The sequence below is a fragment of the Lepus europaeus genome, chromosome 17 (assembly GCF_033115175.1).
Source record: "Lepus europaeus isolate LE1 chromosome 17, mLepTim1.pri, whole genome shotgun sequence".
Lineage (NCBI taxonomy): Eukaryota > Metazoa > Chordata > Mammalia > Lagomorpha > Leporidae > Lepus > Lepus europaeus.
Window position 1 is genome coordinate 61,029,309 of NC_084843.1, and position 15,521 is coordinate 61,044,829.

Consider the following 15,521-nt stretch of genomic DNA (forward strand, 5'->3'; position numbering starts at 1 on the left):
TGACATAAACCTCATTCACATATGAAAGTTATTCAAATAAGGCAGAGTGGCAAAAACACTTGACTTTGCAACCAGGTAGGCCTGGGTTCAAGTTCTAATTCTGCTACACGTCAGCAGCATGAACCCAAGGCAGGTCATCCAGTAGTTCTGAAAATTTCATCATCTCTGACACAGACAGTACTTCCAGCCTCAGGTTTCTTCTAAGGATTAAATAAAACACATGTGAATGAAGTCTCTGGCACACAGCAATATGGAACAAATACAGGCTTTCCATTTTATTGCTTTAGTTGTGATTACACAATATCAAACAAATACCACCTTTACTCTTCCTTTGAAAGCATCATCAGGAGCTAAAACAGGCACTGCTGAGTCCTCCCCATGATTCTCTAAGAGTGCTAGGGAAAGCTGACATGACTTGAGTCTCCAGGGTTATTAATGCAAATCCTTGCTAGGATGTGGAAGTGTCAGGAAAAAGGGTGTTAGCATTCTTCCAGTTTATAAATTCTATATATTCAGACATAATTACAACAAAGTGGTAAGGGTCTTCAAAACAAAGGACAAATGTTCAAGCATCAGCTTCTGTACTCTTGTTTTGTACATCTCTTTTTGACAAAGAACTTTCTCAGGCACTAAGTATCTTTACCCACTGGACAATGAATGGATGCATCCCACTTACCATAACATGAGCAAGCACAAGGAATACTTCAGCCTACTTTTCTAAAAGCTTAACTATTCCTCAACAAATTGCTTAAAAGCACTATCAACCTATACTTATTCCCAAAGAGACACTCTAACGATTGCTAGAGAGACAGGACGAGCAACCCTGGTCCAGCCAGTCCCTCAGTGCTTTGTGACACCACTCTTCCCTCACCTCCACACTGTGATGCCCAGGGTTATTAGAAATCCTGCTTGGCAGAGAAATAATTGTAACAAGAGCTAACACTCAGCAATAGCCTTGCATCACTACCTGCTCTGAATACCTTAAACTTACTAATTTACCTACTCTTCCTATCAACATTAAAATGTAAGCACTAGTAAGAGATCTCTAAAATATCTCTAGCAAACATCCCCTCCCAATTATGTCACAGACCCAAGACAGCACTCATTAAACAGTGTCAACAGCCTTCTAACTTTTACGTGTCATTCTCAATGCATTCATTAAGCTGTGTCAAGAGCCTTCTACTTAACTCTCAATGCATCCTCCACACGGCCTTCAGAATTATTTTTCATGGGGTCGGGCACTGTGGTGCAGCAGGTTAAGCCGCTGCTTGGGACACACACATCCTCATCTATATCTGAGTGCCAGTCTGAAGCCTGATTACTCTGCTTGTCACCCAGCTTCCTACCAACATGCCTAGGAGGGCAGCAGATGGCGATTCAAGGGCTTGAGTCCCTGCCACTCATATGTGAGACCTGAATGGAGTTTTGGGCCCCTGGCTTCAGCCAGGGCATTGGGGGAGTAAACCAGTGGATTAAAACCTCTCTCTCTCTCTCTTTCTCTCTCACTTCGCCTTTCAAATAAAATTTTTTATTAAGACTTTTATTATTAACATAAAGACAACAGATATCATAAATACAAATCTAAGGAGATACCATCCTTCCCTCCCTCAATCCTCCCTCCTGCCTTTTTTTCTCCTTTAATTTTTGCAATAACATACGTTCAATTTACTTTATAATCAGAGGCTTATCTTTCATCACATTAGTCCCTGATTAAAATCTTTACTAGTTCCTTAGTATCTGCAGGAAATATTCAAAATCCTTAAGACCTTTCACAACCCTGATGCAATTTTCTGCCCTTTTTTTTTTTTTTTTTTAAGATTTATCTATTTATTTACTTGAAAGTCAGAGCCACAGAGACACAGAAAGAAACAGCGACAGATTTTCCATCTGCTGGTTCACTCCCCAGATAGCCACGATGGCTGGGGTTAGGCCAAGCTGAAGCTAGGAGCCAAGAGCTTCATCCAAATCTCCTACATCTGTGCCAGGGGCCCAAGCAATTGGGGCATCCTCCACTGCTCTTCCCAGGCCACTAGCAGGGATCTGATAAGAAGTGGAGCAGCTGGGACATGAACCAGTGCCCACATGGGATGTTGGTATTCCAGGCAGCAGCTTTAACCACTGTGCCACAATGCCGGTGCCTCATGTCCACTCTTAACTACCACCTCTTCCTTCCTCTACTCATTTTCTATGCTCCAGTCTTAAAACTCTTCACCCTCCAGTGACACCTCACAAGTGCCATTTCCTCAGCCCAAAATGCTCACCACCAGTGCCAGCCCCTATCTGCCAGCCTGGCACAAACTCTTGCCCTTTCTCTAAGACCTGTTTCAAGGTGGCCCAGTGTTGTGGCCACCACCTATGACAGCAGCATCCCATATGAGTGCTGGTTCAGAGTCTGGGCCACTCTGCTTCCAATCCAGCTCCCTGCTAATGCCCCTGAGAAAGCAGCAGAAGATGGCGCCCCTGCCACCACGGGGGAGACCCAGATGGAGTTTTAGGTTCTGACTTCAGCTTCATACTATGTATGAAGTGTATCTGGCATACAGTAGACATTTAATAAAGTATGGATGAATTATAAAACAGAAACTTATCCATAACTACCACCTCTATCCAAATGATACAAAATAGGACCTTAGAACACATCATCTTGTCTTAATTTCCTCCCCAACATCAGAACTCAAGCATTCCTAGCTTTTTTATAAAGAGAACCATTCCCTCTTCATTCTAAATTAGTTCACAAGATAACAACAAAGCCTGCAACTCCTTTTTACCCATGAAGGATACACTAAAAATTCTATATATAATTTGCTGCTTCAGTGAGTACTAGGTGGAAAAAGAATCATCCTATCTGAGGAGATTGTGGGGGGCCCCAGACTCACTGGCCACCTCTGCCTAGTGTCAGCCTTCACACCATAACATGAGCACCACTGTGTTTTCTCGGGGGCTACAACCTAGTCAGGTTCTCCAGCAGCGTGCGAAATCCCCTGCAGCCTCAGGCAGATCTATATGCCTTCAGAATGCTCTGCCACACAGTTTTGAATTACTGTTTTTCATTACTGCTGTGCTTTCTACTGGACCCTGCTGTGAGATAAAGAGGAATTATAGCAACATTACTAGCTATCAATGACTAAGAGACATTCAGGATTGTAAACCACTTCTTGAACCTGCAAACAGTGCAACATCTCCAAATTTTAATGCAAGAGAAAAAGAGTGAAAAAAATAAAGTGCAACTTAACTGCAGATCACAAAGATGAAAAATCCCTTACTGATGTCTGTGAGCAACAGAATCCCACACTAAATACCCAGGCTTAGGAAGCTGAGGCGCAGGGATGATGGGGATAACGGCCGCTGTCATACAACATTTCATGTATGACTGATGGGCACAAAGGAAGAGGATGTCAGGGAACACTACTGGAGAAGACAAATTCAGCTTCCTGGGGGAGCCATGGGTGAGGTCAAGGACAAGAACACAGCCCAACAACAGCTGTGTTAAGACTATCAGAATGACCCCCGGAGGCATTCACCCCCTCTGACTATGGGTGGAATCTGTGAACGTGACATCAGTCCTGTGACTATGTCAGACGGTATGGTCACCTAAGGAGAGGAAGATGATCCCCATGCACCTATCAATATACATGAACCTTTTAAATAGCAGTCTTTGACTGGTGGCAGAAGGCAAAGACGTGAAGCGTAATGAGGACCTGATGGAAGACAAAGCAGCCAGCTGTCAAGGAACCCGGGACTTCAGACCTGCTGCCACAGGACCAGAATTCTGCCAACAACCTGAAGGAACCTGGAAGCAGATTCTTTTCCAGGGCCTTTAGATGACAGTTTGGCCAACATCTTCATTTGGATCCTGTGAATCCCTAAGCAAAGAATCCAGTCTGGGCTACTGAGTCATTAGACTGTGGTAATTTATTCTGTGGCAATAGAAAACTCCTAGGGGAGGGTACGAATATAAACCGACAAACTCCTATTTCAGTAGACCTTTCATCCCAGAGATCCCAAAGCAACTGTAAACTACAGCAGAGAATAAATTCACCTTCTCAACAATAAACAAAATATTAGTAATATCAAATACTTTTTTTAGAAGATGAAGAGTCTTACTTTTTTAGTCCCAAACCAGCACTAAAGGTAGTCACAAAATGAACAAGAGTCCTTTTTAGATCTGTGTGGTATTGTTTCCATTTTTGTTTATCTGAAAGGCAGGGAGACAGAAAGAGATAAAGAGAAAGAGAGAGAGAGAGAGAGAGATCTTCCATCTGCTGGTTCACTCTCCAAATGCCTACAAAGCCGGGCCTCAGCTAAACTGAAGCCAAAAGCCTAGAACTCAATCTAGGTCTCATTCAGGGGTAACAGGGAGTCATGAACTTTAGTCATCACCTACGCCTCTCAGGATACATTAGCAAGAAGCCAGATTGGAAGCAGAGTAGCTGGGACTTGAACCAGACACTGATATTGGAAAGGAGGTGTCCCAAGAGATGATTTAACCAGCTGCACCACAACACCCACCCCAGTACCTCTGTTTTTAACAATTAGGGAATAGGGTATGATTTGGAGTTGAAAAACCTCAAGCACAGCTGGAAAGCTTGAATGCTCTTTCTTAAATCCCCAAACACTGTGCAAATGTTACCCAATTCCAATCAAGGCTGGTCTCACCTGAAAACATCTTATGAAACACTAGTGTAGTTGGTAAGGAAACAATCAAAAATTCTCTTGCACTTAAAGATTCACTTATTAGTTTATATGAAAGGCAGACAGAGATATCAAACTTCCATCCACAGGTTCAGTCCCCCAGATGGCCACAATGGCCGGGGCTCAGAACTCCACTCATGTCTTCCACATGGGTGGCAGGGACCCAACCACTTGGGCCATCGTCCACTCTCTTTTTAGGAGCATTAGCAGGAAGCTGGATTGGAAGCAGAGCAACTGGGACTAGAACTGGCACTCTGATATAGGATGCCAGTTTCCCAAGTGGTAACTTAAATGGCTGCTCCACAAAGCCCACTTCTATCTTCCACTTAAATAGAATGTTTTTTTCCATTCAAATAATTTTTCCTCAGTAATTCCCAGGACTAATGTTATCTATTGTTCTATTGGATTGCATAAGTAAGTGCAGATTCTAGATCCCACATGACTTTGTACAGTCCACTGCAGACTCACCTGCTAGAACCTTGGGCAGGCTACCTTTTCTTTTCTTTTTTTTTTTTAAAGATTTATTTATTTACTTGAAAGAGTTACACAGAGAGAAGAGAGGCACAGAGTGAGAGAGAGAGAGAGAGAGAGAGCTCTTCCATCTGCTGGTTCACTCACCAAATGGCCACAATGGCCAGAGCTGCACAATCTGAAGCCAGGAGCCAGGAGCTTCTTCCAAGACTTCCACACGGGTGCAGGGGCCCAAGGATCTGGGCCATCTTCCACTGTTTTCCCAGGCCATAGCAGAGAACTGGATCAGAAATGGAGCAGGCGGGACTTAAATCGGCGTCCATATGAGACACCGGCACCAAAGGCAGTGGCTTTACCCACTACACCACAGCGCTGGCCCCAGCAAGTTACCTTTTCTAAACTTTCACTTCTCCATCAGTAAGATGGCATATAAATACCTATCCTCACAGGGATGGACTGAAGACTCAACAACATAAACAATGCAGGCAGTCAGAATACTGCCTGGTACAGTGCACAAGCTTGGGAATCATTTGCTATTTCTCTATATCACTCATCTCTATTGAGTGAATAAAAACACTGAGGAACTCAGGATCATTTATCTTATTAAAAATTAGCAGCAGAAAAAGATGCATGAAGAGAAGTATTATTTATAAGATTTCCAAAGTAGAAAAAAATCAAATATTCAAACCAAAATGTGGTATATATGTAAAATGGAGTATTTCTCAGACAAAAACAAATGAAGAGGGGTAGGCATTGAGCTCAGTGGTTCAGATGTCACTTGGGGGCAGGCACTGTGTTGCAATGACTAAGCCAGTGCTTGGGACACTCACATCCCACATCAGAGTGCCTGGGAAGCAGCAGATAATAACTCAAGTACTTGAGTTCCTGTCACCACTATGGTCTTGAGATGCAGATGGAGTCTCTGGCTCCTGGCTTTAGCCTGGCCCAGCCCAGTTGTGGCCATCTGGGGAGTGAACCAGCGGATGGAAGAGCTTTGTCAATCTGGCACTGTCAAATTGTACTCTTAAAACAGGTGCTTTATACGCTACATAAATCATAAGTCAATAAAGTTGGTTTTTAAAGTAGAATTGAAAAAATTTTAAAAATTAAAGTTTGCATTCCCATAACCTATGTATTCCACTTCTACGAATTTATCCCAAAAAAACCAACAGTCAAAGACAAACAGATGAATGTACAATGTCCACTGCAGCATTACTAAACAGAAATAACTTCCCTCAATATTCCATCAATAGAGGATTGATTAAATAAATTAGGGTATATCCATAAAATAGAATATTTCATATCAAAAATTAAAATTAGGGGGCCAGCATTGTGGTGCAGTGGGTTAATCCACCACCTGCAATGCTGGTATCCCATATGAGAGCCAGTTCGAGTCCTGGCTGTTCCACCCCCATTTAGTTCCCTAATAGAACTAAGTTTGCCTAGGAAGGCAGAGGCTTAAGTGCTTGGGTCCCTGCCACCCATAAGGGAGACCCAAATAGAGTTCTGGGCTCCTGGCTTCAGCCTGGCCCATCCCCAGATGTTACAGCCATATGGTGGGTGAACTAGTGGAGGGAAGATTTCTCTTTCTCCTCTGTCTCCCTCTGTAATTCTGCCTTTGAAAGGATAACTAAATCTTTAAAAAGTAAGAAGGAAAAGATTCTTACATATTAACCTTAAACATATTAGGCAAAAGGGATAGTTATAAAACAACATACATAATTTTATTTTAATAAATGTATATAATACATATGTAAACCTAAAAAATTGTGTGCTAACTTTATACCAAGAAGTGTTATTTTTTTCCTATAAGGAAATGTTGAGATCATTTTTTTAGAAGTGTAGAAAGTATTAGAGGCCAGCACCGCGGCTCAATAGGCTAATCCTCCGCCTTGCGGCGCCGGCACACCGGGTTCTAGTCCCGGTTGGGGTGCTGGATTCTTCCCGGTTGCCCCTCTTCCAGGCCAGCTCTCTGCTGTGGCCCGGGAGTGCAGTGGAGGATGGCCCAAGTGCTTGGGCCCTGCACCCCATGGGAGACCAGGATAAGCACCTGGCTCTTGCCTTCGGATCAGCGCGGTGCGCCGGCCGCGGTGCGCCGGCCGCAGCGCGCCAGCCGCGGCGGCCATTGGAGGGTGAACCAACGGCAAAGGAAGACCTTTCTCTCTGTCTCTCTCTCTCACTGTCCACTCTGCCTGTCCAAAAAAAAAACCAAAAAAACAAAAAACAAAACAAAACAAAACAAAAAAAAAACAAAAAGAAAGAATTAGAGAGGTCAAATGAATTTCCGAGGACTCAAAACAAGGTTGAATGCCACAGTCTTTCAGGATAACTGACTATCTCTTCAAAGCTTCTAGAAGAAACTCACCTAAATTAGAGCCATAAATGCAGAGTACAACTGGAAAATGCCTGTAGGCCTTCACAGCCACCTGCCTGTCACTCACTAAAAATCTCTTCCATACAATTCAGATAATGGTCCCTTACTTATTTCCTGCTGTTATCAGGTCCAGATTTAAAAGCAGGAAAGAGGGCTGTGTCAGTATGCAGCCTCCCCAAAAGCAGGAAGGAAGTACTTCAGACTGATTAAGGCCAGCATGATGTTCACAGCAGACAATCTCATTCTGCGGAATTAAAGTAATCATTTCAATATTCGCTCCCTGTCAGCCCACGCCAGCAGGCAAAAGAAAAGTAAGAAAGCATGTGTGCACATGCAAACGCACACCTGCACACATCCACCCAGAGACATACGCAGAATAAGAAAGGTGAACCTACTACAATCTGCTAGTCTCATACTAGGTAACTGCATCATTAAAGAATGCACAATGACTCAGTTTCCACTAGTTGCTATTTACAAGGTGAAATAACTTTAAAATGTATCAGTCCACATCTACCAAAAATTATCAGTCTTTATTGAAATTCCCTGATCTTCTACACCACCTTCCATCCCCACTGAGAATGAAATCACCTTGCTATGAAACGTTAAGGGGAAAAAATGACATTCTGAAGGTGCACTAATAATTAACATTCACATATCCACAAATGTATTTAACTCACAGATACAACCTTGTTTAAGCACATAAATGTCAAGTCAGTCACTTTAAAAACAGTTATATATTTGCAAACCACAAATCCTTGTGCTAGGTAGGAAGTCAGTTATGAGCTTATGTGTGTGTGACATAAAGGCCTAAAGAGAAGACATCTGTGTCCAGCATATGCATCTGCTGACAATGTTTCAGGGGCAGCCCAGAGCTCACATCCTGCCCTGCACCCTTCTACCTGATAACCTGCCAGGTGGAGATCCCCGCCCCTTCTGCCTGACAAATCTTCCACAATCTCCCAGATGCAGCCCAGTATCTGCATTTCAAACACCCTGCTTTGGATCCCCATTCTCCAGGGGGTCTTGCTCACCCTTCCTCTAAACTCAGGATGGCGCCAGCTAGCCTTCCTCCTGTCTGATACCTTCAGGGGAAAACTCAGAAGTTTTTCTATTTACATCCAAAAAACACTTTGTTCCAAGAGGAGCAGAGGTAGGGAAGCAAGACCCATCTCCTTAAACACACAAACACACACACACACACCCCGCCTCAACCTGACTGTGCGCTCAGCCCTCTGCCTCTCTGCTGAGCCGCCGGCCTGGTCTGGCCAGGTGTACTCTCTCTGCTCAACCATGGAACCTCGTCCCCCCACCCCCCAGTCTGAGCGACTAGGTCCTGTCTGGAGAGGTGCCCATCCATCCTTATGGATGTCCCTTCCCTAATAAACCTTGCTATTTTACCTCCCACTACTCTCTGTCTCACGTCTGAATTCTTTCTTGCGTGAAGACAAGAACCCTGCAATTTCTCCGGTAACACTTGGCAGGACTTAAATCTACAACATCTATAAAGAACACTAAACACTCAACAGTAAGGAGACAAACAACCTAATAGGCAAGACGTGAACAGATACGTCAACAGAGGTAATGATGACAAAAAAAGAAAAAGCGTATGAAAAAATACTCAACACCACCAGCCATTAAAGAAATGCAAATTAAAACCACAAATTAAAATGGATTAAAAACAGTGACCCTTGGACATAGCAGGTAAGGACACCTCCTGCACTGCTGGCATCCTGGCTGCATCACTTCCGATCCAGCTCTCTGCTGTGGCCTGGGAAAGCAGTAGAAGATGGCCCAAGCCCTTGGGCCCCTGCACCCACGTGGGAGATCTGGAATTAGCTCCTGGTTCCTGGCTTCAGATTGGCTCAGCTCTGGCCGTTGCTGCCATCTGGAGAGTGAACCAGTAGATGGAAGGCCTCTCTCTCTCTCTCTCTCTCTCTGCTTCTCTGTAACTCTTCCTTTCAAATAAATAAATAAATCTTTAAAAACAAACAAACAAACAAAAACAGTGATGCGTAAAAAGCTGGGAAGACCATGGGGGAACCCGCGTTCTCATGCATCCCTGGTAAGAATGCAGACTGGCACAGGAACTCTGCTCAGTGGTTTGGGGCAGTCAAGAAATGATAACTTACGTTCATACAATACCCATACACACACGCTTACAGCAGTTTTACCTGGAACTGCTGAAAACTAGAAAAACCCAAATACCCTCCAATGGATGAATGGAAAAACCAAACAGGCACATCTGTGAGCAGAACACCATTCAGCAGCAGTTAAGTAATAGACTACTGATAGGCACAACCTGGATGAATGAACCTCAAGGGCATTCTACTGAGTAAAGAAGCCGTTTATATGACATTCTCAAAAAGACAAACTTTTGTGAAGTAAAGATCCATGTCTGCCAGGGGCGAGAGCAGGGAAGAGCTGACCATAGGTGCAGCATGAGGGACTTTTTTTTTTTTTTTTAATATTTATTTATTTGAAAGATACAGCTAGAGAGAGAGAGACATCAATCTTCCATACTCTGGTTTATTCCCCAAAAGGCCACAACAGCCAGGGCTGATCATAACAAAGTCCAGAGCCTGGAGTCTGGAACTCCATCCAAACACTTGGACTATCTTCTTGAACGGCTTTCCCAGGCACATTAGCAAGAAGCTGGATGGGAAGTGGAGAACCTAAGACACAAACCAGTATCCATATCGGATACTGGCATTGCAGGCAGTGGCTTAACCCACTGTACACCACAACGCTGGCCCTCACCATGAGGGACTTTTGAAGGTGGTAGAACGATCCTATATCCTTCCTGTGGCAGTAGCTACAGAAATCTGCAGATATTAAAATTCACAGAAACATACAACCAAAAAGGTCAATTTTACTGTATGATAATTTTCAAGTTAAAATTTTCTTTAATTCTTAATGGAATAACTGGTTAATTAGAGGTTAAGGAATGTTCTTGGGGCCAGTACCACAGAGCAGCCGGTAAAGCTGCCATGTAGTGTGCCGGCATCCCTATGGGCACCAGCTGCTCCACTTCCAATCCAGCTCCCTGCTAATGTGCCTGGGAAAGCAGAAGATGACCCAACTGCTTGGGCCCTAGCACCCATGTGGGTGACCCAGAAGAAGCTCCAGGATCCTCACTTTGGATTAGCTCAGCTTTGGGTGTTTCAGCCATTTGGGAAGTGGACCAGGGGATAGAAGATCTTTCTCTCTCTCCCTCTCCCTCTTTCTCTATAACTCTGCCTTCAAATAAAATAAATCTTTAAAAAAAAAAAAAAAAAAAAAAAGTTCTAACCTGCGGCAGGCTTTGTGGCACAGCAGGGTTAAATCACTGCTTGCAACACCTGCCTGCACTTGATATCCACTTCAGGATCCAGATCCAACTCCCAGATACTGCACCTGGGAAGCAACAGATGATGACTCAAGAACTTGAGTTCCTGCCATCCATGTGGGAGATATGGATGCAATTTCTGACTCCTGGCTTTGGTCTGACCCAGTTTTGACTGTTGCACCTTAGGGGAGTGAACCAGCAATGGAAGATCTCTCTCTCTCTCTCTCTCTCTCTCTCTCTCTCTCTCTCTCTGTTTCTCTCTCTCTCTCTCCAGCAAAAGATTCTCTCTCTCTCTCTCTCTCCTTAGAAGATTTATTTTTATTTACTTGAAAAGCAGTTACAGAGAAAGGGAGACAGAGAAAGAGATCTTCCATCCACTAGTTCACTCCCCAAATGGCCGCAATGGCCAGAGCTGGGCCAATCCAAAGCCAAGAACCAGGAGCTTCTTCAGGTCTCCCACATGGGTGCAGGTACCCAAGAACTTGGACCACCTTCTGCAGTTTTCCCAAGTGCATTAGCAGGGAGCTGGATTGGAAGTGCAGCAGCTGGGACTCAAATTGATGTCAGCTCTGCAGATGGCAGCTTAATCCACTATGCCACAGCACTGGCCCCAGTAAATACAGCTTTAAAAAAAAAAATAAAGGTGGAGACTGTACAGTAATGCAAAGAGTTAAGCCTCCAATTGCAGCACTGCTGATCCAGCTCCCTGATGATGCACCTGGGAAAGCAGCAGGAGATGGCCCAAATACTTGGACTCCTGCCACTCACGTGGGAGACCTGAACCGAGTTCCAGGCTCCTTGTTCAACCTGGCTGAGCCCCAGCTGTTGCAACCACTTGGATAATGAACCAGCAGATGGAAGATCTCTTTCCCCCTCTCTCTCTCCCTGTCACTCTGTGTTTCAAATAAACAAATCTTAAAAAAAAAAAAAAAGTATTACATTTCAAAATATATTCTAAGGTCAGAGTGGTGGTGCAGCAGGTTAAGCCACTGCCTGTGATGCCAGGCCCCATATCAGAACACTGGTTCAAGTCCCATTTGCTCCACTTCTGATCCAGCTCCCTGCTAATGCACTTGGGAAAGTATTAGAAGATGGCCCAAGTACTTGGACCTCTGATACCCATGTGGTGAACTATGATGGAGTTCCAGGCTCCTGGCTTCAGCCTGGCACAGCCCCAACCATCGCAGCCATTTAGGGAGTGAACCAGTAGATGGAAGTTCGCTCACTCTCCATCTCTCTCTGCAATTCTGCCTTAAATATTCTAAATGAACCCAAAAGTGTAAATTACTAATATTAATCTTAATACGTATGAAGCTGTTATAAATAAATTTTAAAAGCTAACACTCCCGAAGAAATATGAGCAAACACATAAAGAAACAAGAGTCAGGGCCAGTACTGTGGTATAGCAGGTGAAGCCACTGCCTGCAATGCCAGCACCCCATATGGACGCCAGTTCAAGTTCTGGCTGCTCCACTTCCGATCCAGCTCTCTGGGAAAGCACAGAAGATGGCCCAAGTCCTTGGGCCCCTGCACTTAAGTGGGAAACCCAGAATAAGCTCCTGACTCCTGGCTTCGATTGGCACAGCTCCAGCTGTTGCAGCCAACTGGGGAGTAAACCAGCAGATGGAAGACCTCTCTCTCTCTCTCTCTCTGCCTATACCTCTCTGTAAACCTGCCCTTCAAATAAATAAATAAATCTTTAAAAAAAAGAGTTAAAAATATCAATGTCTTATCTAACAATCAAATAAATGAGCAGTAAGCTATGAGCAAATTTTTTGTCAACTGGATTAAAAATTCAAAAGAATGATAAGACCAATACTGGCAAAAGAAGGAAAAGAAATCTAAAGAAAATTCCAGCTTGAAGTATAAACTGCTGTAACATTTCCCAACAGTAATTTGGATATACATATCAAAAAACTCAGACATACATACTCATTTTTTACTTCTAGGAAGAAGTATTGTTACTGTATTTTATAAATTTTCCATAGTAAGAATAGATTGGGTTTTCATAAAAAATATTTTTTTAGAAAACCAGTAGTGGCCTAGTAAAGCAGTGGAAGATGGCCTAAGTGCTTGGGCCCCTGCACCCACGTAAGAGACCTGGAAGAAGCTCCTGGCTCCTGGCTTCAGATTGGCCCAGCTTTGGCCACTGCATACATTTGGGGAGAGATTCAGCAGATGGAAGACCTCTCTCTCTCTGCCTCTTAAATAAATAAATAACTCTTTAAACAAAAGGAAAAAAAAATAGGGGCCAGTACTGTGAAGCAGCAGGCAAAGCCAGCGCCTGTAATGCTGGCATCCCCTATGGACACCGGTTCACGTCTTGGCTGCTCCACTTCCCATCCAGCTTCCTGCTAATATGCCTGAAAAAGCAGTGGAAGATGGCCCAAGTGCTTGGGTTCCTACACCCATGTGGGAGATGAAGCTCCTAGACACTGTCTTTGGATGGGCTCAGCTCTAGCCATTGCACCCATTTGGGGAGTGAACCAGCAGATGGAAGCTTTCTCTTTCTCTGCCTCTAACTCAGACTTTCAAATGAATAAATAAAAAACTTAAAAAAAAAAAAAAAAGAGAAAACCGACAAACACTTTTCAAACCAACTAAAACACGCGGTGAGCATTTGGCCTAGTAGTTAAGCTATCAGTTAAGATGTCCATATGCCACATCAGAGTACCTGTCTTCAGCTCTTTATTTCAGCTTCCTGTATGAGCAGATCCTGGGAAGCAATAGATGATGCCTCAAGTAATTGGTTCCCTGCCACCCACATGTAAGACCTAGCCTGGGTTCTGGCTCCTGCCTTTGGTCCAGCCCAGCCCTTCCATTGTGGGCCCATTCTCTCTGTCTCTCTACATCTCAAATAAATGAGTAAATATTTTAAAACTGTATCAAAAAGAAGCTTTAAATCTTGTTTTCTAATCTAGATTATCCATTATATAATGGCATATCACTATTTTATGACAACTCTCTTTACAAATTTGTATCTTAGTTAAATCCTAATGCCAAATAAGCCATGACTGCCCAAAGGCAGATTTACAGATGCCAGCATCTCATTCACACAGCCACCCAAAAGGTGCAGAGGGATGTGCCTAGCATAATGAGCCGTTGGAGTCTTGAAATTTTTAAAAGATGTTTCTGTGATATACAGAAGCTTAGATGTTGACACATCTATACTTTTTGTTTGCTCGTTCAGTAAGAAACCATCAGGAATAGTCATCTTTCTAGGTAGGGAAGATGTTTGTATCTTCCCACTGCTTGAATTATGAACCATTTTTGTATATTTTTTACATTTGACTTTCTTGTTTTCAAGCTGCGTCTCCGTTGCTGCTTACCGTGGAGCACTTCTCCAGAACTGCCTGCTGGAACTTCAGAAATCCCTCCTGAACCTCAGCTTCATTGAGGAAGAAGGCAAGGAAGTGAGTGAAGGGCTGCTTTCTCCTAAAAGTGTCCAAGAGAACATCAATCCGAGTGCGGGCGGAAATCACACCATTTCGATACTGGCCGGTGATAACTGCAAACGAAGGAAAAGGTTAACACACCCAAGGATGCCCAGATGCTTATACACAGCTGACCTCAACTTGTCACCTCTCAGGAGCTAAAAAGTTCGGAATGTGTATATAAATCTGAATAGGTATCAAATGTCAGAAAGCTGCTATTGAATGCAACCTAAGCAGAGAGAGGCTTAAAACTAGAACACTTCTGGGCAGGCGCTGTGGCTTAACAGGCTAATCCTCTGCCTTGCGGCATGGGCACACCAGGTTCTAGTCCCAGTTGGGGCGCCGGATTCTATCCCGGTTGCCCCTCTTCCAGGCCAGCTCTCTGCTGTGGCCCGGGAAGGCAGTAGAGGATGGCCCAAGTCCTTGGGCCCTGCACCCGCATGGGAGACCAGGAGAAGCACCTGGCTCCTGGTTTTGGATCAGCGAGATGCGCCGGCTGCAGCAGCCATTGGAGGGTGAACCAACGGCAAAAAGGAAGACCTTTCTCTCTGTCTGTCTCTCTCTCTCACTATCCACTCTGCCTGTCAAAAAAAAAAAAAAAAAAAACTAGAACACTTCTGGCGCCAGCGTTGTGGCACAGCAGGTTAACACCCTGGCCTGAAGCGCTGGCATCCCATATGGGCACCAGTTCGAGATTGGGCTGCTCATCTTCCGATCCAGCTCCCTGCTATGGCCTGCAAAAGCAGTACAGGATAGCCCAAGTCTTTGGGCCCTTGCACCAGCGTGGGAGACCCAGAAGAAGCTCCTGGCTCCTGGCTTCAGATGGGCGCACTCCAGCCATTGCGGCCATCTGGGGAGTGAACCAGCTGATGGAAGACCTCTCTCTCTCTTTCTGCCTCTCCTCTCTCTGTGTAACTCAGACTTTCAAATAAATAAATAAATCTTAAAAAAAAAAAAAAAAAAAACACTTCTTCCACAGCACAGTACAGCAACTTCAGTTTACAACAATTTATTAGATACTTCATGAAGAATTATAAAATAGGAATTTGAAGGTTTTCAGCACCAAAGAAATGATAAAAGTTTAAGGTAATGCAAATGCTAATTATTCTGATTTGATCATTAGACATTCTACGTCTGTATCAAATAAACACACTGGACCCTACAAACTACAATTTTTATGTGTTGATTAAAAAACTACCAAAGCCAAAAGAAAAACAAAACAAAA

General features: G+C 43.9%; 1 protein-coding gene across 4 annotated transcripts in view; it reads right to left on the bottom strand.

The window, feature by feature from the left end:
* The window catches only part of ASCC1 (activating signal cointegrator 1 complex subunit 1), a 103,803-nt gene that overhangs the window by 73,390 nt on the left and 14,892 nt on the right, over positions 1–15,521 (bottom strand). For all 4 annotated transcript variants that reach the window (XM_062215348.1, XM_062215350.1, XM_062215349.1 and 1 more), the window contains exon 5: positions 14,192–14,370. In XM_062215348.1, coding sequence (XP_062071332.1) covers positions 14,192–14,370 — 179 coding nt within the window. The remainder of the gene's footprint in view (positions 1–14,191; positions 14,371–15,521) is intronic.